General features: G+C 48.9%; 1 protein-coding gene across 1 annotated transcript; it reads left to right on the forward strand.

Annotated features, from left to right (window-relative positions):
• Positions 1 to 219: 219 nt before the first annotated feature.
• SNX4 (sorting nexin 4) lies at positions 220 to 25054 on the forward strand. Its single transcript, XM_088457736.1, has 14 exons — positions 220 to 417; positions 1499 to 1626; positions 3021 to 3156; positions 3516 to 3665; positions 8771 to 8818; positions 9515 to 9570; positions 9947 to 10019; positions 11491 to 11552; positions 11656 to 11721; positions 20741 to 20830; positions 22082 to 22181; positions 22572 to 22717; positions 23591 to 23705; positions 23835 to 25054. The coding sequence occupies exons 1-14, from the start codon at positions 322 to 324 to the stop codon at positions 23880 to 23882; spliced, it is 1314 nt and encodes a 437-aa protein (XP_088313862.1). The 5' UTR covers positions 220 to 321; the 3' UTR covers positions 23883 to 25054.
• The last annotated feature ends 1045 nt before the right edge of the window (positions 25055 to 26099 follow it).

Raw genomic sequence — 26099 nt, forward strand, 5'->3', positions numbered from 1 at the left:
AGTACACAAGTTTGCAGATCTCTCTCTCCTGTTGGCGGCACCATGAGATGCGCTTAATAATCCAATAAGTGCTGCTTGTGCAGTGATGGCTCCTGGCACTCTATATACTGAGATATCAGCTCCACTAATATCATAGCACCACACACAATACACTGATGTATAACGTTACCACCAGCACTGAGTGATACTACTGGCAGCCCTCCATCCGCGCATGCGCAGTCCCCGCATAGCGTCAACCGGAAGTCTGGCAGCTTCTCCTGACACCGATCAGAGCGGATCGTACAGCACACCGGAAGCGGGTGATACACTGGACTGGGCGAGATGGTCGGGGATGAGGAACCCGCTGGGCTGTTTGACTCTGGAGTACCCGACACCGAAGGAGAGAGTACGGATGGTGGTCTACAAGGGGCTGGAGCGGTATGTTGTTGCCGCAGACATCACCCCTTCCCTGTCCTCTCTGCAGACCATCACCCTCTCAGTGTCCTCTCTGCAGACTATTTCCCCCCTACCTGTCCTCTCAGCAGGCCGTCGCCTCCTCCCCAGTGCAAATCATCACCCCCTACCCGGTGCAGACCATTACCCCCTTCCTGTCCTCTCTGCAGGCCATCACCCCCTCCCCAGTGCAGAATATTACCCCCTTCCTGTCCTCTTTGCAGGCCATCACCCCCGTCCCAGTGCAGCTCATCACCCCTTCTCTGCAGACCCTCTCCCCAATGCATTTCAACACTCCCTCCCTGTCCTTTCTGCAAATCATCACCCTCAACCTGTCCTTTCTGCAGACCATCACCTCCCCTCCTTGTCCCCAGTGTGGACCACCATGCTGCTCTCCCTGTATCCCCTGCAGACCATCACCCCCCCCCCTCCTTGTCCCCAGTGTGGACCACCATGCTGCTCTCCCTGTATCCCCTGCAGACCATCACCCCCCCCCCTCCTTGTCCCCAGTGTGGACCACCATGCTGCTCTCCCTGTATCCCCTGCAGACCATCACCCCTCCCTCCTTGTCCCCAGTGTGGACCACATGCTGCTCTCCCTGTATCCCCTGCAGACCATCACCCCCCCCTCCTTGTCCCCAGTGTGGACCACATGCTGCTCTCCCTGTATCCCCTGCAGACCATCACCCCCCCCCCTCCTTGTCCCCAGTGTGGACCACCATGCTGCTCTCCCTGTATCCCCTGCAGACCGTCACCCCTTTGCCACTTATGAATCACTGTAAAATGTTACACTTATTGCAGCCTAAATGACCTCAGATTATTTTGTAGTACAATAAAACTCTGTATGGTGTCTGCCAAAAATGCTTTACAATGTTATTTGGCTATTCTGAAATATTAACTTATGTTTATCCCACAACATTCTCCTGTCCCTATTTTATTTCCATCAGTACAGGTGATGCGCTCACTGTCTAGCACAGATGTCTCTATATAAAGAGGAATTCTATTCACCATGAACAATGTCCTTTTTTTCCCCCTTTCTTTATTTTACCTGTTTTGCTTTTGTGAAGATATCGGAGGAGGAGGAGGAAAGTTTATTGAAAAAACTTGAAATCAGTGTGTCAGAAGCCGAAAAGCGGAGTGGGAAAAATGCGGTGAACATGCAGGAAACGTACACAGCGTATCTGATAGAGACAAGGTGCGGAATAGCTACAAAGTGCATCTAGGTGGAGGTACTGTCATACTGCCCCCTGCAATAACCAGGGGAGGGGTACTGTCATACTGCCCCCTGCAATAACTAGGGGAGGGGTACTGTCACAGTGCACCCCACAATAACCAGGGGAGAGGTACTGTCATACTGCCCCCTGCAATAACCAGGGGAGAGGTACTGTCACAGTGCCCCTGTACTAACCAGGGGAAATGTACTGTCACACTGCCCCCTGCACTAACCAGGGAGAAGTACTGTCACACTGCCCCCTGCACTTACCAGGGGAGAAGTACTGTCGCAGTGTGCCCCTGCAATAACCAGGGGTGGGGTACTGTCACAGTGCACTTCACAATCACCAGGGGAGGGGTACTATCACAGTGTCCACCATAATAACCAGGGACGAAGTACTGTCACAGTGCACCCCACAATACACCAGGGGAGGGGTACTGTCACAATGTCCCCATGCAATAACCAGGGGAGAAGTACTGTAACAGTGCCTCCCCCACAATAACCAGGGGCGAGGTACTGTCACAGTGCCCCCCGCAATAACCAGGGGAGAAGTACTGTCACAGTGCACCCTGCAATAACCAGGGGAGAAGTACTGTCTCAGTGCACCCCGCAATAACCAGGGGAGAGGTACTGCAACAGTGCCCCCCCCCCCGCAATAACCAGGGGAGAGGTACTGTAACAGTGCCCCACCCCCTGCAACAACCAGGGGAGAAGTACTCTCACAGTGCACCCCGCAATAACCTGGGGAAAAATATTGTCAGATTGCCCCCAGCAATAACCAGGGGCAGGGTACTGTCACACTGCCCCCCGCAGTAACCTGGGGAGAGGTACTGTCATACTGCCCCCCGCACTAACCAGGGGAGAAGTACTGTCACAGTGCATCCCACAATAACCAGGGGAGAGGTACTGTAACAGTGCCCCACCCCCCGCAATAACCAGGGGAGAGGTACTGTAACAGTGCCCCACCCCCTGCAATAACCAGGGGAGAAGTACTGTAACAGTGCCCCGGTCCCTGCAATAACCAGGAGAGAGGTACTGTAACAGTGCCCCCCCCCCCGCAATAACCAGGGGAGAGGTACTGTAACAGTGCCCCCCCCCGCAATAACCAGGGGAGAGGTACTGTAACAGTGCCCCACCCCCCACAATACCCAGGGGAGAGGTACTGTAACAGTGCCCCCCCGCAATAACCTGGGGCAGGGTACTGTCACACTGCCCCCCGTAATAACCTGGGGCGGGGTACTGTCACACGGCCCCCCGTAATAACCTGGGGAGAGGTGCTGTCACTGCACCCCACAATGTATCCCTAGATGGCTTATATAGGGAAGTGCTGTTATTTCTCCGTACCTGTGCTAAACTGATTGACATGTTTGTTTCAGGACGTTGGAGGCGCCCTCTGCAGGGCAGAACTCTCTGGACTGTCTCTGGAGGCGATACAGCGAGTTTGAGTTGCTACGAAACCACCTGTCAGTCACTTATCCATTTGTGGTTGTCCCGCCATTGCCGGAAAAGAGGGTATTAATGCATATGTTGTTCAATAAATAAGATCATTTTGGTTTATGCTGGTGACATAATAATAATGCAAATGACCCCAAAATGATGATATGAGGTTTACAAAGTAACTTTTATTGTATGGGTTGGGTACGGGATGCCGGTGTGGGATCCTGGCGGTCATAATGCATATGCAGGCATCCCGACAGGGTCATGATACCGACAGCTGTCAGTCAGTATCCGAACTGCGTTCCCTCCATATTACCCTGATCACTGTCCTTATACTTCTCCTGAATGTGGATACTTTGTTCTCCCGCTGCATAAATCTGCACTAAGCAAATATCTGCTTCCCTGAGGCCTCCTCCTGTGTTTCCTCCGCACAGGCTGAATTTGTGTGGCATAAACTGTCCGCCGATAACATGGATCCCGACTTTGTGGAGAGACGAAGAATTGGCCTGGAGAACTTCCTTCTGCGTGTGGCGTCTCATCCCGTTCTCTGTCACGATAAGATATTTACCTCCTTTCTAACACAGGTATGTGCATAGTCCATCCCCGGCTGTGATGTCCTTACCTGTCCTCTTATATCCAGTTCTCGGTTATGGAACACATGCGATTGGTGGAAACTTTCCCAGTCACCTGACTTTGATGCACAATGACATTTGCAGTAGGTTATTGCAGTGTTTTATGGGTGTTTCTCCTTCATCCACTAGGGGGCACTGGAGATCTAGATACTGGTGTGTGTGTGTGTGTGCGTGTGTGTGTGTGTAAAATTGTAAAACCGTTTTCTTTTAAGTTTAGTGTAGAATAGCACATATATACTGTAGACAAGTGATTTTCAACTCGCGGCACACCGAACAAGTTTTTAAAATTGCCAAGGCACACCATCAGTCCCACACGGGGAAAAAAAACACATATATATTGGCCTCCACAGGAATAAAACACACATACATTGCCCTCCACATAAAAAACACACTTTCATTGGCCTCCACATAAAAAAAACACATTCATTGGCCTCCACATAAAAAAACCACATTCATTGGCCTCCACATAAAAAAAACACATACATTGCCCTCTACATAAAAAAATCCACACATTCCTTGGCCTCCACATAAAAAAAACACATTCCTTGGCCTCTACATAAAAAAATCCACACATTCCTTGGCCTCCACATAAAAAAAAACACATTCCTTGGCCTCCACATAAAACCCCCCCCACACATTCCTTGGCCTCCACATAAAAAAAACCCACACATTCCTTGGCCTCCACATAAAAAAAAAACACACATTCCTTGGCCTCCACATAAAAAAAACCCCACACATTCCTTGGCCTCCACATGAAAATAAACGCATACATTGGCCTCCACATAAAAAAAAGACACGCATACATTGGCCTCCACATAAAAAAAAGACACGCATACATTGGCCTCCACATAAAAAAAAGACACGCATACATTGGCCTCCACATAAAAAAAAGACACGCATACATTGGCCTCCACATAAAAAAAAGACACACATACATTGGCCTCCACATAAAAAAAAGACACACATACATTGGCCTCCACATAAAAAAAAAACCACACATTCCTTGGCCTCCACATAAAAAAAAAAAATCACACATTCCTTGGCCTCCACATAAAAAAAAAAAATCACACATTCCTTGGCCTCCACATAAAAAAAAAAAATCACACATTCCTTGGCCTCCACATAAAAAAAACAAACACACATTCCTTGGCCTCCACATAAAAAAACCCCCCACACATTCCTTGGCCTCCACATAAAAAAAAAAACACACATTCCTTGGCCTCCACATAAAAAAAAAACACACATTCCTTGGCCTCCACATTAAAAAAAAAGACACATACATTGGCCTCCACATAAAAAAAAGACACACATACATTGGCCTCCACATAAAAAAAAGACACACATACATTGGCCTCCACATAAAAAAAAGACACACATACATTGGCCTCCACATAAAAAAAAGACACACATACATTGGCCTCCACATAAAAAAAAACAATAAGATTGACTGGCCCCACAGAGAAGGCACACAATCACATTGCTCCCCACATAAAAAAAAATAAAAAAATATCACATTGGCTCCCACAGGAAAAAACAAAAAAAACGTCTGGATCCTACCCATCAGTAGCTGAGACTGTGGTCCCTGTCCTGTCCCTCATCGCCGGCTGAGGTTGTTGCTGTCACACTGAGCTCCGTACTGTGTGCTCAGCCACTGTGAGCAGCGTGCAAACGCGGAGTGCGTGACCTATAATGTCACACCGCCGAGTCTCTATAGGTCATGGCTCTGAGCCTCCCATAAGGGCCCAGTGCTACCTGGGCCCACAGTACAAAAGAAGGCAGCTCTGACTGTGACTGCACTGCTGCTACCACAAGTGTGCGCGGCCGCGGCACACTTGAAAACCACTTGCAGCACACTAGTGTGCCGTGGCACATCGGTTGAAAAACGCTGCTGTGGACCATAAAACAGCAAGTAGCACATATACACTGTAGACCATAAACCGGCAAGTAGCACATATAAACTGTAGACCAGAGGTTCCCAACCACGGTCCTCAAGGCACACTAACAGTCCAGGTTTTAAGGATAGCCATACTTGAGCACAGGTGACTTAATGAGTACCTCAGTTATTTTGATTTAACCATCTGTGCTCAAGCATGGATATCACTAAAACCAGGACTGGTTAGTGTGCCTTGAGGACAGAGGTTGGGAATCACTGCTGTAGACCATAAACCGGCAAGTACCACATATACACTGTATGTAGACCATAAACCGGCAAGTACCACATATACACTGTATGTAGACCATAAACCGGCAAGTACCACATATACACTGTATGTAGACCATAAACCGGCAAGTAGCACATACACACTGTAGACCATAAACCGGCAAGTAGCACACACACACTGTAGGCCATAAACCGGCAAGTAGCACACATACACTGTAGGCCATAAACGGGCAAGTAGCACATATACACTGTAGGCCATAAACGGGCAAGTAGCACATACACACTGTAGGCCATAAACCGGCAAGTAGCACATATACACTGTAGGCCATAAACCGGCAAGTAGCACATACACACTGTAGGCCATAAACCGGCAAGTACCACATATACACTGTAGACCATAAACCGGCAAGTACCACATACACACTGTAAACCATAAACCGGCAAGTAGCACATACACACTGTAGGCCATAAACCGGCAAGTAGCACATACACACTGTAAACCATAAACCGGCAAGTAGCACATACACACTGTAGGCCATAAACGGGCAAGTAGCACATACACACTGTAGGCCATAAACGGGCAAGTAGCACATACACACTGTAGGCCATAAACCGGCATGTAGCACATACACACTGTAGGCCATAAACCGGCAAGTAGCACATACACACTGTAGACCATAAACCGGCAAGTAGCACATATACACTGTAGGCCATAAACCGGCAAGTAGCACATATACACTGTAGGCCATAAACCGGCAAGTAGCACATACACACTGTAGACCATAAACCGGCAAGTAGCACATACACACTGTAGACCATAAACCGGCAAGTAGCACATACACACTGTAGACCATAAACCGGCAAGTAGCACATATACACTGTAGGCCATAAACCGGCAAGTAGCACATACACACTGTAGACCATAAACCGGCAAGTAGCACATACACACTGTAGACCATAAACCGGCAAGTAGCACATACACACTGTAGACCATAAACCGGCAAGTAGCACATATACACTGTAGACCATAAACCGGCAAGTAGCACATATACACTGTAGGCCATAAACCGGCAAGTAGCACATATACACTGTAGGCCATAAACCGGCAAGTAGCACATATACACTGTATGTAGGCCATAAACCGGCAAGTAGCACATACACACTGTAGGCCATAAACCGGCAAGTAGCACATATACACTGTAGGCCATAAACCGGCAAGTAGCACATATACACTGTAGGCCATAAACCGGCAAGTAGCACATATACACTGTAGGCCATAAACCGGCAAGTAGCACATATACACTGTATGTAGGCCATAAACCGGCAAGTAGCACATACACACTGTAGATAAACCGGCAAGTAGCACATACACACTGTAGACCATAAACCGGCAAGTAGCACATACACACTGTAGATAAACCGGCAAGTAGCACATACACACTGTAGGCCATAAACCGGCAAGTAGCACATATACACTGTAGGCCATAAACCGGCAAGTAGCACATATACACTGTATGTAAGCCATAAACCGGCAAGTAGCACATACACACTGTAGATAAACCGGCAAGTAGCACATACACACTGTAGACCATAAACCGGCAAGTAGCACATACACACTGTAGATAAACCGGCAAGTAGCACATACACACTGTAGGCCATAAACCGGCAAGTAGCACATATACACTGTAGGCCATAAACCGGCAAGTAGCACATATACACTGTAGGCCATAAACCGGCAAGTAGCACATACACACTGTAGACCATAAACCGGCAAGTAGCACATACACACTGTAGACCATAAACCGGCAAGTAGCACATACACACTGTAGGCCATAAACGGGCAAGTAGCACATACACACTGTAGGCCATAAACCGGCAAGTAGCACATACACACTGTAGACCATAAACCGGCAAGTAGCACATATACACTGTAGACCATAAACCGGCAAGTAGCACATACACACTGTATGGAGACCATAAACCGGCAAGTAGCACATATACACTGTATGTAGGCCATAAACCGGCAAGTAGCACATACACACTGTAGGCCATAAACCGGCAAGTAGCACATATACACTGTAGGCCATAAACCGGCAAGTAGCACATATACACTGTAGGCCATAAACCGGCAAGTAGCACATACACACTGTAGGCCATAAACCGGCAAGTAGCACATACACACTGTAGACCATAAACCGGCAAGTAGCACATACACACTGTAGGCCATAAACGGGCAAGTAGCACATACACACTGTAGGCCATAAACCGGCAAGTAGCACATACACACTGTAGACCATAAACCGGCAAGTAGCACATACACACTGTATGTAGACCATAAACCGGCAAGTAGCACATATACACTGTATGTAGGCCATAAACCGGCAAGTAGCACATACACACTGTAGGCCATAAACCGGCAAGTAGCACATATACACTGTAGGCCATAAACCGGCAAGTAGCACATATACACTGTAGGCCATAAACCGGCAAGTAGCACATACACACTGTAGACCATAAACCGGCAAGTAGCACATACACACTGTAGGCCATAAACCGGCAAGTAGCACATACACACTGTAGACCATAAACCGGCAATATCTGTGATCACTCATCTGACCAATATGAATACCCGCAGTACTTATTATACATCCTTAGGCTTTCACCAGTGGTGGATTTCTCTCTGTACAGAAACCCGCTATAAATTAGCATCGGGCCAGAATCGGTTAAAAATAAAACAAATAGACATGATCCAATTGTTTCTGTGTATGTCAGTATCTGACGTGAGATATAGATGTCTTATCTTATGGCTGCTGCTTATATTTTATCCTCTGCCCATCGGGCTGTGTTGCTTCTGTATTCTCAGTAATGCGCTTGTGCTATTCTCTGCTGTTCCCAGGAAAATGGCTGGAAGGAGGCTATGAATGAGTCCGGACTGCAAGTAAAGGTATTAGCTGTTGCCCCATAGTCCTTGTTACCCGCCGGTCTTTCCCTCACCCCAATAGGTCCCCATAGCTGTCACCCAGTAGTACTTCCCAGTCATGATGCATAGGTTATGTATGTGCACTGTGCATGGGGGAGTGTACCCAGGCTCTCCCCTCATTAGCGGAAGGCTTTCATGTAAACCCATCAATGCCGTCATATATCCCCCTAGGCTCAGCTGTACTCTGCACAGTTGTGTATCTCCACCTAGGCTCAGCTGTACTCTGCACAGTTGTGTATCTCCCCCTAGGCTGAGCTGTACTCTGCACAGTTGTGTATCTCCCCCTAGGCTGAGCTGTACTCTGCACAGTTGTGTATCTCCCCCCTAGGCTGAGCTGTACTCTGCACAGTTGTGTATCTCCCCCCTAGGCTGAGCTGTACTCTGCACAGTTGTGTATCTCCCCCCTAGGCTGAGCTGTACTCTGCACAGTTGTGTATCTCCCCCCTAGGCTGAGCTGTACTCTGCACAGTTGTGTATCTCCCCCCTAGGCTGAGCTGTACTCTGCACAGTTGTGTATCTCCCCCTAGGCTGAGCTGTACTCTGCACAGTTGTGTATCTCCCCCTAGGCTGAGCTGTACTCTGTATCGCCCTCCTTTCTTCTTCAGCAATTTATATCCCTGATTGCACATTTCACGTATCAACTCCTGGTTTTCTTTGTAGACCGATTCCAGGCTGAAGGCTCTTAGTGCAACGTTCCGTGTTAAGAACCCAGACAAGTGAGTATCTGGCAGATGTGACTCCAGGGATGTTCTCTCGCTTATTGCTCTTTATCTCCTCGCATTCTGTTATTGTGGATCTGATTCATTCGCTCTATAAGATCGTTATTTGCAGCGATAATTATTTCTGAATGATGGTCATTTTCTGGCTTATTTACTTTTTATTGTCCATCTTATTGTCAGACCCATCTAGCACCTGGGGCATTGCAGGCGAAGGAAACAGTCTGAACAGACAGTTTCAATAGGGAGATGGCTCCTAGGAGTGTAGATTTCTTTCCAGTAAATCCATACAGATAATTGATTAAACAATGGGCTAAATGTGTGTGAGGGAATGATCAATGACTCCTGACCCCACGATCTGTCCCCCGTCACACAGGAGATTCACAGAGCTGAAACATTACAGCGATGAGCTGCAGTCCGTCATCTCTCACCTCCTGCGGGTCCGAGCGGTGAGTGTGGTTTATTTTCCTCCGGGGTAGAACAGCAAATCGCTTAAGAAGATAACTGTGGGCCTGATTCAGAGTCGGACGCTATTTGCGCTCGCTCGTTCAGAAAAAGGGGCTGGCTATTTAAATGAACCGTTCGCTCTTTGCGGTCTGTTGACGCCTCTATGTCTGTACGAGCGAACAAAACATGCGAACGTAATTTTGAAAAAAACGCCGCCTGGCCGCTCGCATCATACGTCATGTCCGCTATTTATTAGATTAATCGAGTACATCGGACGACGTATGAACTGCTCGCTATTCTTGTGGTTGGTTTTTCCTACCACAATCATGCGAGCAGTTCTGACTATAAAACAACCAAGTGACGTGGTCGATGACGCTACTGTAGTAATTATGCACACCCTTTAAACGCCCGTTTTGACTGTTTGACACGCCTGCGTTCAGATCTCCACTCCCCGTTTTCAAGCACCTTCCCCTGTTACCACCCACATACGCCTCCTCCTGTCACTCAAAATAGCAGGCATTCGCTATTTAGCGAGCACACGATTTTCGGCCACACTGACTGGTTCGCGCATGCGTATTAAAATCCGTACACATGCGCAGTTGTGCGAACATCGGTAGGAACGAACGAGCGGCTCTGAATCAGGCCCTGTGGCCGTATGCATGTTAGCATATGCTGTGGATAATGCCAAAATTAGCCAGAAAGAGACCAGCAGCAGTCGGAGGATTCTGAAAGGTTACTTTATGATTAATAGTTTTGAGGTCTACAGCTGCATACACACACGACTTTTTTGAACGATTATTGTTAAACGATATCGTTTAACGATAATCGTTTGAAAAAATCGTACACTTTCTGAGTCAAGTGATGAACGATTATTGTTCATGCGTGTTCACGTTTGTAGTTTGTAGTTCAGTCAGACTTGTCAACTGAACGATTTTCATTAAGGGAATATGCAAAAATCGTTTGTACAAAAAAATCGTTCATTACACTTTAAAAAATCTGACAGAAAATCGTTCATAAAATCGTTGGTAACAAAATCGTTGTGTGTGTATGCAGCTTACAAGGTAATTAGGCAAGCCAGGAGAAATCTATGGATTATACCCACAGAATAACGGGAAATTCTAGAAAGTTCTATTTTAGAGCTTAATAGTTTATTGTCTGCCATTCTGTAGTAGCCTGCTGGGTTATATTTCCGTGTCGTTCCTTTTTGCTCGCATCTCATAATTGAGTGTAATTTTTATTACTGAAACTGATGATTTCTATGCAGAAGCCTAAAGCGCGAGACTTCCTAATTGTATCGCCCCCTAGTAGTGCTCCCAGGGACTGAATACATTGCCCGGTGTACGAGGAGAGTGACACTAGTGACAGCAGTAGGGTAACAGGGATTAGAGGGGGATTTACTCTTCCTGCCTGCAATTACGTTTGCTCCGGATTCATATAAATGTGTAAGAGCTTTATTGATGTTTCTTGTCTCAGAGGGTCGCTGACCGGCTGTACGGCGTATACAAGGTGCACGGAAATTACGGCCGAGTTTTCAGGTCAGTCTCCTATTAATTTCTCCCAGTGTAGTTTCCGGATAACTAGCTGCAGTGGAACTGGGGGTTGCGTTGCTTCTATACTTACTGTTCCTTTTGTCCCCAGTGAATGGAGTGCAATAGAAAAAGAGATGGGAGACGGGTTACAGAGCGCCGGACACCACATGGACGTGTAAGTGTGAGATAACGGGATAGACAGTTCTGTTATTATCCCTCTGCCTTCCCCGAGTAGGGACTGCTGAGCGGTTTCGCCAGATCAAACGGGAACTGCTAATTGGAAACTCTCCCCTGGGCATGAGAGGTTTGGCTCCGTTACATTGTGTCAGTGAGGACGGGGCTGCATGTTATATAGAAAGTTTTGAGAATGACACAAGTATTGGTTTTCACAAAGTCTCCTGATTCAGTGTTTATGATGGCAATTTGCATATACTCCAGAATGTCCTGAAGAGTGATCAGATGAATTGCAATTAATTGCAAAGTCCCTCTTTGCCATGACAATGAACTTAGGGTCTGATTCAGAGCCGGACGCTATTTGCGCTTGCTCGTTCAGAAAAAGGGGCTGGATATTTAAATTGACCGTTCGCTCTTTGCGGTCTGTTGACGCCTCTATGTCTGAACGAGCGAACAAAACATGCGGTCGTTATTTTGTAAAAACGCCCCCTGGCCGCTCGTATCATACGTCATGTCCGCTATTTATGAGATTAATCGAGTACATCGAACGGCGTATGAACTGCTCGCTATTCTTGTGGTTGGTTTTTCCTACCGCAATCATGCGAGCAGTTCAGACTAAAAGACAACCAAGTGACGTGGTCAATGACGCTGCTTTGTTAATTATGCACACCCTTAAAACGCCCGTTTTGACCTTTAAGCACGCCTGCGTTCTGATCTCCACTCCCCGTTTTCAAGCACCTTCCCCTGTCACCACCCACAAACGCCTCCTCCTGTCACTCAAATTAGCAGGCACTCGCTATTTTGCGAGCACGCGATTTTCGATCGCACTGACTGGGTGGCGCATGCGTATTATTTACAACGCATGCGCAGATGTGCGAACATCGCTCGGAGCGAGTGAACGGACGCTTACGAGCGGCTCTGAATGAGCTCCTTAGTCTCAAAAATAAAATTTCCATTGCATTTCAGCCCTGCCACAAAAGAATCAGCTGACATCATGTCAGTGATTCTCTCGTTAACACAGGTGAGAGTGTTGCCGAGTACAAGGCTGGAGATCACTCTGTCATGCTGATTGATTTAGATTAACAGACTGGAAGCTTTAAAAGGAGGGTGGAGCTTGAAATCATTGTTCTTCCTCTGTTAACCATGGTTACCTGCAAGGAAACGTGCTGTCATCATTGCTTTGCACAAAAAGCGCTTCACAGGCAAGGTATTGCTGCTAGTAAGATTGCACCTAAATCAACCATTTATCGGATCATCAAGAACTTCAAGGAGAGAGGTTCAATAGTTGGGGAGAAGGCTTCAGGGCGCCCAAAAACGTCAAGCAAGCGCCAGGACAGTCTCCTAAAGTTGATTCAGCTGCAGGATTGGGGCACCACCAGTGCAGAGCTTGCTCAGGAATGGCAGCAGGCAGGTGTGAGTGCATCTTCACGCACAGTAAAGCGAAGACATTTGGAGGATGGTCTGGTGTCAAGAAGGGCCGCAAAGTTGCCTCTTCTCTGCAGGAAAAACAGCAGGGACAGACTGATATTCTGCAAAAGGTACAGGGATTGGACTGCTGAGGACTGGGGTAAAGCTATTTTCTCTGATGAATCCCCTTTCAGATTGTTTGGAGCATTTGGAAAACGCTTGTCCAGAGAAGGAAAGGTGAGCGCTACCATCAGTCCTGTGTCATGCCAACAGTAAAGCATCCTGAGACCATTCATGTGTGTAGTTGCTTCTCAGCCAAGGGTCTGGGCTCACTCACAATTTTGCCTAAGAACACAGCCATGAATAAAGAATGGTACCAAAACATCCTCCAAGAGCAACTTCTCCCAACCATCCAAGAACAGTTTGGTGATGAACAATGCCTTTCTACTTCAGGGTCCATAGGGGGTCCACAGGGTTGACCTTGGGGTATAGCTGGATCTGGATCCACGGGCACCACGCAGTTAAAGCTTTCACTGCTCCCAGGATGCACTTGGGTCCATCCTCTTCTATACCCCGCCCCCGCGCCGGGTCACCCTGCGCAGGGGGGCTGTTTTTAGCAGCTTTATTTTTGAAGATGGAAGATTTTATTATTTTATTTTTTACTCTTCAGAGCGGCCGCGTCAGACTGTCCAGCTGGACGTCCACGCCGCCGCTCCAACAACCCTGCTGGCGCTGCAACGCCAGTACTAATCTGGGGATCGCTGCGGGACCCCGGAGTCAGTACTAGCGTGGCTCCGGGACCTCCCACTGCTGGGCTCACGGGGATTAAGGTAAGCCGCGAGCAGCGCTATCAGCGCTGCTCGCGGGGATTAATGCAGTCTCTAGCCGCCGGTCTCTGGGGACAGACTGGCGGCGCTAGTAGCGGCGGCGGGCTCCCCCTCATTAGGCATACCCCGCGCGTCCGCTTGACCACCAGGGAGTAATGGCTGGAGGGGAACCAGCGTCCCTGGGGTTAATTACTAGACTAGCCAGGGGAGGCAGCCTGCCCTGGTTTAGCGGCTCCTCCCCTCAGCTCAGCGCGCCTTTTCTCACGTGTACTGGCGTCGCTGAGCTGCTCCTCCTGCGGCCACTCCTCCTCAGAGCTCTCCGGCGGCCATCTTCTCAAGGCTGTAACGCAGACTCCCAGGCGGTGCGTGGATGGGTCCCGCTGTATACCTCTGCAAATGGACAGTGTGCGCAGCGCTATAGCCCTCCCAGACACTGAATCTGGGAGGTTGATTGTAGCGGAAGGTGCGGTGAGTTGAATCCTTACTGCATTGTATGTGACTATTGCTAGTGCTGCTGTCTGTGACTTATTTTTAGCTTACTGTCAGCTTGTACCTATCCCTTTCCTTACGGCCCGACAGGTGTGTGGGGGAAGGACTTTTTTCTGTGGACCTCGCTTTTATAAATCAAGTATTTGCGAGGTCAGTCACATACAGTTGTGTGTTGCACAGTTCCATATTGTGGGCTGTTTGTGTTGCATGCTGTGAGTGCGGGGGTGTTTTTCACCGTAATTCCTCTGGTGATACGTATTCATTGAGTATTTACTGTATCATGTCTTATGAGGAGACTGAGCACTCCGGGGCTCCTGTGTTGTTTTCCTGCAGACGCTGTTCTGCTGGAGTTGATAGGGGGGGATCTATCTCAGGATGGTCTGTGCAGGCGGTGCCAGCTGGTCCCTGGCCCCTCTATACCCCCTATATCGCAGGATCCTCCTTGGGCGATGTTTTCCCAGGTGCTGGCGTCTATTGCGGACCGTTTAGCGGTGCCGGCTGCAGTGCCTGTTAGGGCGTTGCCCCAGCCTAACATCCCTCATTCCCCGGGTATTCCGCATTTATTGCAGTCTCCCCCCGAGTCTCAGACTGTGGGTCCTTATGCGGGGTTGCTTGTGTATGTCCAGTCCCCCCCTGTGACTCAGCAGTCGGTGGTGCCTTTTCAGGGTTATCCTCAAGCAGCTCCTCCACCATGGGTGGATGTACTCTCCAGCTCTGTGCAGAGTCTGGCGGCCTCATCCTCTGTTTTTCAGTCTATGTTGCAGAGTGATTTGCCCCCTAAGGCGCCCAAGTGTCACGTAGTGAGTTCTCTAACAGCGCAGCTGTCGGACTCGGATGCGTCTTCGGATGATGGAGAAGTTCATGAGGACACTGACTCAGACGCCATGGCCCAGGAGATGGAGACTAAGTCCTCCATTAATGTGCCGGCATTGGTTAGGGCGGTGCGCGCTATCCTTCATATAGAGGATGATGCACCGGCCCCGAAGTCCTAAGTACCCTAACTTTTTAAAAAGGCTAAGGTTACGTCGAGTGCCTTTCCCTTGTTTGACCAGTTGACAGATCATATGGCGGGGGCCTGGCAGTTGCCCAGTAAGAGATTCCAGCCACAAAAGAGGTTGGCATCTAATTATCCTTTTCCTGAAGCGCATTGCAGGAAGTGAGAAACTCCACCGGCGGTGGATTCCCATGTCACCCGCTTGATTAAGAGCGCTACGCTCCCATTGCCGTCTATCTCCTCTTTGAAGGATCCCACAGACAGGAAGGTCGAGATCTGTTTGAAATCCATTTCCTCCCATTCGGGGGCGGTGGCGCGCCCGTCCATGGCCATCTCATGGACATGGAGAGCTGGGCTAACTCTTTGGAGGATACTTTTCCAGAGGATGCTCCGGATATCCAAAGAGCGTTAATTGGACAAATGAGGGATGCGGCTTCTTATGTCGGGGAAGCTTCGTTGGATGCTAGTCTGCTGACCTCTAGGGTTTCGGCTGCAGCTGTGTCTGCTCGTTGGTCCTTGTGGCTGAGGTCTTGGCGAGCAGATGCGGACTCTAAAAAGGGTCTGGAGGCTTTGCCTTTTAATGGTGAGTTACTATTTGGTCCGGACTTGGACAAAATAGTGGATACCTTGGCTAAATCCAAGTCGGCCTTCCTTCCTTCGGGTTCAGCGCCAGCTAAGGTGAGGAGCTCTGCCTTTCGGTCCTTTCGGGTTCAGGGTAAGGCCAAGGGTCAGTCCTTCCCAAGACATTCGGCAACCAAATCCGCACCCAAGCCCAAGAAGCAGGCATGGAGTGCTCGGCGCCCTTCTTCCAAGCAGGAGGATAAACCTGCTGCCTGATGGGACGGGCCTCCCTCTGGGGGACCTCAGAGTGGGAGGCCGACTTCTCCAATTCTCCCAGTGCTGGCACAATACCACCACGGATGCCTGGGTTCGAGAAGTAGTCTCTCAGGGGTACGCCCTGTCTTTTCGGCTCAGGCCGCCCCAACAGCTGTTTTGCACAAGCCCTTCTCTGGACAAGACCAAAGCTTCTCAGATTCAGGTGGCTATAGAATCCTTGCTACAAGGAGGGGTCATTGTTCCCGTTCCGCAGTCTTAACGCGGGACGGGGTACTATTCTACTCTGTTTCTGGTACAGAAGCCCAATGGTTCTCATCGCCCTATCCTCAATTTGAAGTCTCTGAACAATTTCCTCAGAGTTCCCAAATTCAGGATGGAAACGTTACGTTCCATCATTCTGGCGATGGAGCCAGGAGATTACATGGTTTCCCTGGACATCCAGGGCGCCTATCTCCATGTGCCCATAGCACCGGCACATCAGCGATATCTGAGATTTGCTATCCTGCAAAGTCATTACCAGTTTCAGGCGTTACCTTTTGGCCTTTCCACGGCTCCGAAGGTGTTCACCAAGGTGATGGCAGTTATGGCTGCCCACCTTCGGGACCCGGGTATACGGCTGCTTCCGTACCTGGACGATCTTCTGCTGCTGGCAAGCTCCCCGGAGGTACTTCTTCGGCATCTGCACCTGACCATTGCTTGTCTTCAAGCACACGGGTGGTTAATAAATTGGACGAAGTCATCTCTGATCCCATCACAACAGATGGTCCATCTGGGAGCCCTTCTGTATTCTCGTCAACAAAGGATTTTCTTGACTCCGGAAAAGGTGTCCTCCCTACAACTGAGGATACACAGTTGTCTGAGCAGTCGCTGGGTGTCTGTTCATTCGGCAATGAGAGTCCTAGGGTCCATGGTGTCGGCATTCGACATGGTGGAATTTGCCCAGTTCCATTCCAGGCCCCTGCAGGGGCAGATTCTATCGGAGTGGAACGGGTTACCTCACCGGATCCGATCCCAGATGCTGGTCTTGTCCCCGGAAGTGCGCCGGTCTCTGGCGTGGTGGCTTCAGCCAGCTCAACTCATCGAGGGTCGCCCCTTTTGGATCCCGGACTGGGTTCTGCTTACGACAGATGCCAGTCTCCGGGGTTGGGGGGCAGTGACCGGCTCGTTGTCTCTTCAGGGCCGTTGGTCGGCGGAGGAAGCAGTCCTTCCCATAAACGTTCTGGAGCTGCGGGCCGTGTACAAAGCTCTGCTGTCGTCAGGCACCGCTCTTCACGGAAGGGCAGTTCAGGTGCAATCCGACAACGCCACCACGGTGGCGTACATCAGTCACCACGGAGGAACTCGCAGTCGAGCGGCGATGTTGGAGGTGTCTCAGACCCTGGCTTGGGCGGAGTGCCACCTTCCAGCAATTTCGGCAGTCTTCATCGCGGGAGTCCTCAATTGGGAGGCAGACTTCCTCAGCCGTCACGATGTGCATCCCGGGGAATGGTCGCTCCACCCAGAGGTGTTTTCCCCTTCTCGTGGACAGATGGGGACTGCCGGAGTTGGACCTGATGGCCTCCCGTCACAACTACAAGTTGCCCGTTTACGGCTCAAGGACAAGGGACGCAGGCGCAAGTCTGGTGGACGCGCTGTCGGTGAAGTGGACATTTCACCTAGCGTACCTGTTTCCTCCGATCTCCCTGCTGCCTCGGGTACTAAGAAAGATCAAGCAGGACGGAGGCACATTTCTGCTGGTGGCTCCAGCGTGGCCCAGACGTCCTTGGTACTCCGATCTCAGGAGCTTGTCCATCGACGTGCCGTACCTTCTATCTCAGCGTCGGGACCTGCTGTCTCAGGGGCCCTGCCTTTACCCGGATCTGGGTCGACTGTCTTTGACGGCGTGGCTCTTGAGACAGCAGTCTTAAGGTCCCGGGGATTTTCAAGCTCTGTCATCAGTACCAAGCTCAGGGCGCGTAAACCTGCCTCCGCTCGGATTTACCACAGGGTGTGGCACACTTTTTCAGTGGTGTGAGTCCAGAAACTTTGATCCTCAGGTGTTCAGGGTTTCTAGGATTTTGGCATTTCTCCAGTCAGGTCTTGACCTGGGCTTACGTCTGGCTTCCCTGAAGGTTCATGTGTCGGCTCTGTCTGTGTGGTTCCAACGTAGAATCGCACACTGCCTGATGTTCACACCTTTTTCCTGGGTGTTCTTAGAATCCAGCCTCCCTTTGTGCCTGCAGTGGCTCCGTGGGACTTGGCGGTGGTTCTTCGGGTCCTGCAGGGACCTCCTTTTGAGCCTCTTGAGTCGGTTGACCTCAAGTGGTTAACGCTTAAGACTGTTTTTCTCCTGGCTATTGCTTCAGCCAGGAAGGTGTCTGAGTTGGGGCACTTTCCTGTAGTCCCCCCTTCTTAATTTTTCACCAGGACAGAGCGGTGCTTCGCACTCATCCTGAGTTTTTGCGTAAAGTCGTCTCTAAGTTCCACATCAATCAGGAACTTGTGATGCCAGCTTTTCAGTCTCCTGATCTTACAGCTGGTGAGGCTTTGTTGGACGTTATCCGTGCTCTCAGAATTTATGTGGACCGGACTGCTTCTGTTAGAAAGTCCGATTCTTTGTTTGTCCTCTTTGGTTTTCACAGGAGGGGTTGGCCTGCCAACAAACAACCTGTTGCCCGTTGGCTTTGTTCGGTTATTCATGAGGCTTATATACAGGAAGGTTTACCTGTCCCTGCCTCTGTTAAGGCTCATTCCACTCGGTCTGTGGGTTCTTCTTGGGCTGCTAGACGTGGTGCCTCCGCTGTTCAGCTGTGCAAGGCAGCCACTTGGTCTTCAATTCAGATGTTTTTGAGGTTTTATGCGTTTGACACCTTCGCCTCTCAGGATGCCTCCTTTGGGTGCAGGATTCTCCTTTCTGCACAGGAGCGTCCCCGCCCTTAGTTGAACTGCTATGGGACATCCCCAAGGTCAACCCTATGGACCCTGAAGTAGAAAACAAGAGAAATGGTAAGAACTTACCTTTGTTATCTCTGTTTCTACGAAGTCCATAGGTTCCACAGGGCGCCCGCCCTGACGCACCTGGCTTCATATGGGCTGTGTGGCTGGTCACCGGTTTTTCCGTCTCCATTTCTGTGAGTATGGTTTCTTGTGTGTTCCAGTCTTCCTTCTCTGTTTAGTCTCCTCCTCCGGCCTTGGCTGCTTACCAACTGAGGTGCCTGTGGCTCGTGGGCGGGGTATAGAGGAGGACGGACCCAAGTGCATCCTGGGAGCAGTGAAAGCTTTAACTGCGTGGTGCCCGTGGATCCAGATCCAGCTATACCCCAAGGTCAACCCTGTGGACCCTATGGACTTCGTAGAAACAGAGATAACAAAGGTAAGTTCTTACCATATCTCTTGTTTTTCCAGCATGATGGAGCACCTTGCCATAAGGCAAAAGTGATAAGATAGCGAAGTGGCTCGGGGAACAAAACATCAAAATTTTGGGTCCTTGGCCATGAAGCTCCCCAGACCTTAATCCCATTGAGAAGTTATGGTCAATCCTCAAGAGGCGGGTGGACAAACAAAAACCCACAAATTCTGATAAACTCCAAACATTGATTAGGCAAGAATGGGCGACCATCAGTCAGTATGTGGCCCAGAAGTTGAGTGACAGCATGCCAGGGCAGATTGCAGAGGTCTTGAAAAAGAAGGGTCAACACTGCAAATATTGACTCTCTGCATAAACTTAATGTAATTGTCAATAAAAGCCTTTGACACTTATGAAATGATTGTAATATTACTTCAGTATACCATAGTAACATCTGACAAAGAGGTCTAAAAACACTGAAGCAGCAAACTTTGTGAAAAAAAACACTTGTCATTCTCAAAACTTTTGGCCATTACTGTATATCAGGAGATGAGTGATGTGTTAGTGAGGACAGGGCTGCATGTGACAGGGGCAGTGACAAGATGTGAGGAGGGAATGGAGGCAGCAGGAAGCCACAGACTGAGATATCTGACTGAGAGTTATATAGTGGGAGGAGCAGGGTCCACAGCAGCACAGAGTATATCAGGAGATGAGCGATGTGTTAGTGAGGACAGGGGCAGTGACATGATGTGAGGAGAGGAATGGAGGCAGCAGGAATGCACTGTTAGTTGCACCTCTGCATGACAAAAAGTTGATACATCTGACTTGTTGTTTTGGGGACTGCGCAGTGCTCTTCCTCAGGTTGCCCAGTCCCTTCCTCAATTCTGGGTTTTGTAGTTGGAACATGGAATTTTAATATTCTTCCTTTTGCAGTCTGTCACCTCTCCATGGATGTGGCTGCTCTCCCACCTACCTGGGCTCTCCTGCAGGTACATCTCTTTCCCCTAATGACAGGTAGAGAATGTACCTGTCTCCCATCCTCCCTTCTCTGCGGCATAGGACCAGTCTGTTGAAAACCTTGTCAGCACATATACATGACAGTGTATTGGTGATTAGTGATCCCTCCTTGTGTTCCCTGCAGGTACGCAGCTTCCATTGATGATATCCTAGAGGAGGAGGAGCACTATGCCGACCAGCTGAAAGAATATTTGTTCTATGCGGAGGCACTAAGGTAAGAAATACACATTGAATATTCTTGTAGAACATCACCCATTTGTTTCTACTGGGATTCTTTAAGTTTTTTTTTTTCACAGTCCTCCAACTTCTAGGATGGATGGACCCACCATATGTTGTCCTTCTACTACCTTCTAGAAGAGATGGACCAACCATCTGTTGTCCTCATACTACCTTCTAGGAGTGGTGGACCCAGCATCCATAGTCCTCTGTTACCTTCTAGGACAGAAGTGGTCAATAAGCGGCCCTCCAGCTGTTGTTGAACTACAAATCCCAGCATGCATTGCAACATTTTTAGCATGGCCAAATAGCAAAACTGTGGCAGGGCATGCTCTGATGTGTAGTTTTAGAACATCTGGGGGGGCCGCTTATTGCCCATCCCTATTCTAGGAGATATGGACCCACCATCTTTTTCCTCATACTGTCTTCTAGGAGGGATGAATCCACCATCTTTTGTCCTCCTAATGTCTTCTAGGAGGGATGGACCTACCATTGGTTGTTCTTCTACTGCCTTCTAGCAGGGATGAACCCACCATTAATTGGCATGCTACTGCCTTCTAGGAGGGATGGACCCACTATCCATTGTCTTCCTGCTGACTTCTAGGACGGATGGACACACCGTCCATTGTCCTGCTGCTGTCTTCTAGGACGGAAGGACAACACCGTCCATTGTCCTCCTGCTGTCTTCTAGGACGGAAGGACAACACCGTCCATTGTCCTCCTGCTGTCTTCTAGGAACGGAAGGACAACACCGTCCATTGTCCTCCTGCTGTCTTTTAGGACGGAAGGACAACACCGTCCATTGTCCTCCAGCTGTCTTCTAGGACGGATGGACACACCGTCCATTGTCCTCCTGCTGTCTTCTAGGACGGATGGACACACCGTCCATTGTCCTCCTGCTGTCTTCTAGGATGGATGGACACACCGTCCATTGTCCTCCTGCTGTCTTCTAGGACGGAAGGACAACACCTTCCATTGTCCTCCTGCTGTCTTCTAGGACGGAAGGACAACACCGTCCATTGTCCTCCTGCTGTCTTCTAGGACGGATGGACACACCGTCCATTGTCCTCCTGCTGTCTTCTAGGACGGACGGACACACCGTCCATTGTCCTCCTGCTGTTTTCTAGGACGGGTGGACACACCATCTGCTGTCTTTTAGGAGGGATGTACCCGCCATTTATTGTCTTTAAAGAAAAACATTCAGTTTCAGTAATTGAGCATCTCTCTAATCTTGTGATTCTGGTTTCAGGGCCGTGTGCAGGAAACATGAACTCATGCAGTATGACCTGGAGATATCTGCCCTGGACCTCACCTCTAAGAAGCAGCAATGTGAGGAGCTGGCCACAGGGGTACGGATGCATTATTGGAAGAGTATTTTATTGCAATTTTTGTGTCACAACATTTTACTGTTTCTCTTTTAAAATGTCCCACATGCAGTGGTGTAGCACTGACGATGACGTGTGATTCCTCTGTATAGGTCAGTGCGTAGAGGTGATTGGTTCTATTATATGCTTATATCTGGCAGATTAGTATCCCTAGTAATGTATAGAAGAGACCTATATATTTGTTTTATATACTGTTGTAAAGCCCTCATAGATCAGGTATTGCAGTTATGTCCTATAGATGTCCGTTGTTCTGAGGACACAGTCCCCGTATACTTGTATTGCTTGAGTGAATGCAGCTGTTCTCTCCTCAGTTGTTACTGTTTGTGCTAAACTTTTACTGTTTCTGTCTTCCAGACTGTGAGAACCTTCTCTATAAAGGGAATGACCAGTAAACTATTCGGTCAGGAAACACCAGAGCAAAGAGAAGCCAAGATAAAGCTCCTAGAAGAGCAGATAGAAGAGGGAGAGGAACAGCTGAAGCTGAGGAACGTGGAGAGCAGGTAGAAAGGTTACATTGCAGGGGGCGGTGTGCGGTCACATTGCAGGGGGCGGTGTGCGGTCACTTTGCACGGGGGAGACGTGTGCGGTCACTTTGCACGGGGGAGACGTGTGCGGTCACTTTGCACGGGGGAGACGTGTGCGGTCACTTTGCACGGGGGAGACGTGCGCGCGGTCACTTTGCACGGGGGAGACGTGCGCGCGGTCACTTTGCACGGGGGAGACGTGCGTGCGGTCACTTTGCACGGGGGAGACGTGCGTGCGGTCACTTTGCACGGGGGGGACGTGCGTGCGGTCACTTTGCACGGGGGGGACGTGCGTGCGGTCACTTTGCACGGGGGGGACGTGTGTGCGGTCAAATTGGACAGTGTCTCCACCTTGGGGAGTAGAATAGGGTCTATGGCAGTGTTGGCTAACCTTGACATGCCAGCTGTTATGGAACTACATAACCCAGCATGCACTGCTACAGTTTTGCTATTAGGGCATGCTAAAACTGGCAGGGCATGCTGGGATATATAGTTCCACAAAAGCTGGAGTGTCAAGGTTAGCCAACACTGGTCTATGGTGACATTGGATGGGATATCTATATGACTCTTCACAGTTTACATTAAACCATATTCTGCAGGTTAACATATAGGAACGTTATAACCTTCACTTACTCTACACTCGTATAGCCAAGTATGATCATCTTCGCAGCATTCCTAATTTACTACATACTGCCTCAGATGTATCACAAGTGATTAATAATTTGTCACTATTTTTTACAGAGGTATTGCTTAACCAGTTTTCATTCTACAATGTTGACCGCGTGACTTTGCGCCCCAATTACTAGGGTCTCGCCTACCGATCTCATGTTGCCGTAATTTTGCTTCCAGAGACTTTGTGAAGAACGCCTGGCTGGAAATAGAACGGTTTAAGGAGCAGAAGAATCAGGATCTGAAAGAGGCGCTTATAAATTACGCCGTGATGCAGATTAGCATGTGCAAGAAGGTGAGTTTTATTCCGTGTCCTCCACCCGAGCTTGGACCCTATTCCGTGGTTCGTATTTTAAGATGTATTATTTGGGGATATAGTGGTCCATTAGTGCACTTTCAATATATGGTTCTTCTCCGTGTGCAGGGCATCCAGGTCTGGACTAATGCCAAGGAGTGCTTTAGTAAGATGTGACCCTCTGAAACCACCGTTCAGTGCCAGTAAATCCACAAACGCCAAGCCACGCGTGGTGAACTACAGTGGCGTTATAACGTGAAAGCGGCTGGACCACGAATCTTCTGTTCTGCAGAACTTCTATGTACTCATTTGGTTTCTTTTTACTGTCTGTTTCTAAGTGGAATGTCCAACACGGAGGCATCACAACCACCGCACCCATAGATGGGGGGCCAAGTTTTACTGACATGCCAAGAGTCTACCGGTGGTCATGCTTCTCATCCAGCTCTTTGTACGAGCGTCACAATGTGACTGCAGCCAGCTTCCTAATGTGGCCAATGAGTCCTTAGTGCCAATTTCTGGACTGGTCTCCAGATATGTCTTAAACCAGATTATTCCTCCAGTTCGAATGGAATGTGACCCATTTTCTGGAGCACAGGTATCCAGGAGACCACCCAATGTGCTGCTGCTGTTCCCACAACTCTATGGTCTAGCAAGGCAAGTTTTGGCTAGTGAGCAGACCTTCTTTTTCTACTCCGTTTTCTAACCATCCGCTCCAGTTAAGTCATAATTTAACTACAAGAAAAGCAAAACACGGTTAAGTGGACAAAAAAAAAAGTGTCACCTATACACCGTGGGAGGAGCCGCTTAACCAACAGTCACCTTGGACCCTCATGCCTTAGTGTTGTCACTGCTTCCTGATGAATCGATAGGCTGAATGATCCAACTGTCTCCGATGGGTTGTAGGCAATGGGCCCACTGTACAGAGATTACAATCACAATATAGAAAAAAAATATATGTAGTACATTTTTAGGAACCTGCATTATGTAACACGGGCTTATAGCTGCTTGAAAGCATGTCTTGGGTGCGTGTAAATACTCTCACATGAACATGGTACCTAAGCTCCTGTCCCACCCCCGCGCCGCCAGGCAGCAGCGCCTTACCTGATACCATAAGGCACTTTAACCCTATTTATCACGCACGTTGCTAGGATATTACCCAATATGCCTTTTTCATTTTAATATTTCTGTATGTCCTATTTCCATGTATTTCAGTTTTGTTTTCCCTCATTCACTAAAATTGAGAATAACGAGCACTCATTTACATTCCCCGTGCCAAATTCACAATAAACTAAAATACATTACTATTAATTCTCCAGTATTTCATTGCATTAAACATTATGTCGAATTGATTCCATTATGTTTTTAATTGCCAGCTTATTTCTGCAGTATGTTGCTATGGAAACCTGATACCCTGTTTCTTTCAAGCAGTACAAATTATTATTGACCACGAAAAAGGAGAGTTAAGGTAAAACTTACCTTTGTTAATTCTCTTTCTTCAAAGTCCACAGTGAGATGAGGTGTAGGTGGGACTTGGAGGACCGGACACCAACAGCAAAGCTTTTCAATCCCAGGATGCTTCGGTCCTTCCCCCTATACTCCACCCACAGCCTGAGGGCAACTCAGTTTTGTTAACAAGCCCAAGGTAGGAGCAGGATAGGAGAGAAGGAATATTGGTACACTGAAGAATCACACTCTCACACAGAGAAGGAAACAAGCGACCAAGAGAAGAAACCCATAGAAGCCAGGTGCATCAGGGCGGGTGCCCTGTGGACCCTATGGACTTCGGAGAAAGAAAGTTAACAAGGGTAAGTTTTAACATAACTCTCCTTTTTATTCTTCAGAGTCCATAGGGCTCCACAGGGAGATGTGGATGTCCCAAAGTAGTTATTCAAGGTAGGGATGCTCTGAGTTGAGAGGAGAACCCGGCGCCCGAAGGAAGCATCCTGAGAGGCGAATGTAGCAAAGGCATAGAACCTAAGAGGGGACAGTGGACAGAAGACCACGTAGCTGCCAGGTCGGGCTGCCCTCAAGGGACCCACAGAGCGAGTAGAATGAGCCTGCACAGGAAGGCCAGTCTGCATGAGAGAGTCGTGCGAATCCATCTGGCCAGAGTCTGTTTGTTAGCTGGCCCTCTCCTCTTATGGAGTCCATAAAGGATGAAGAGGGAGTCAGATTTCCTGATTGAACTAGTACAGTCCACGTAGATCTTCAGAACACAGACCACAACCAAAGAGGTCTCCCCTGACGAGAGGTCTGGTGATTGAATGGCCGGAACCACAATTTCCTCATTAAGGTGGAAATGAGATATTACCTTGGGAAGGAAGCCAGTGCGCATTCGAACAATAGCCCTGTCCTGATGAAAGATCAAAAAGGGGGAGCGGCGTGAAAGCGCCC

The sequence above is a fragment of the Taudactylus pleione genome, unplaced genomic scaffold, assembly GCF_031769625.1.
Source record: "Taudactylus pleione unplaced genomic scaffold, aTauple2 ptg000781l, whole genome shotgun sequence".
Lineage (NCBI taxonomy): Eukaryota > Metazoa > Chordata > Amphibia > Anura > Myobatrachidae > Taudactylus > Taudactylus pleione.

Excerpts from the sequence above, each read along its gene's own strand:
- SNX4 (XM_088457736.1), top strand. The coding sequence starts at position 322 with ATGGTCGGGGATGAGGAACCCGCTGGGCTGTTTGACTCTGGAGTACCC. Across the intron at positions 20,831-22,081 it reads TTCTATGCGGAGGCACTAAG|GGCCGTGTGCAGGAAACATG; the intron begins GTAAGAAATACA and ends TTCTGGTTTCAG. Across the intron at positions 22,182-22,571 it reads GTGAGGAGCTGGCCACAGGG|ACTGTGAGAACCTTCTCTAT; the intron begins GTACGGATGCAT and ends TCTGTCTTCCAG.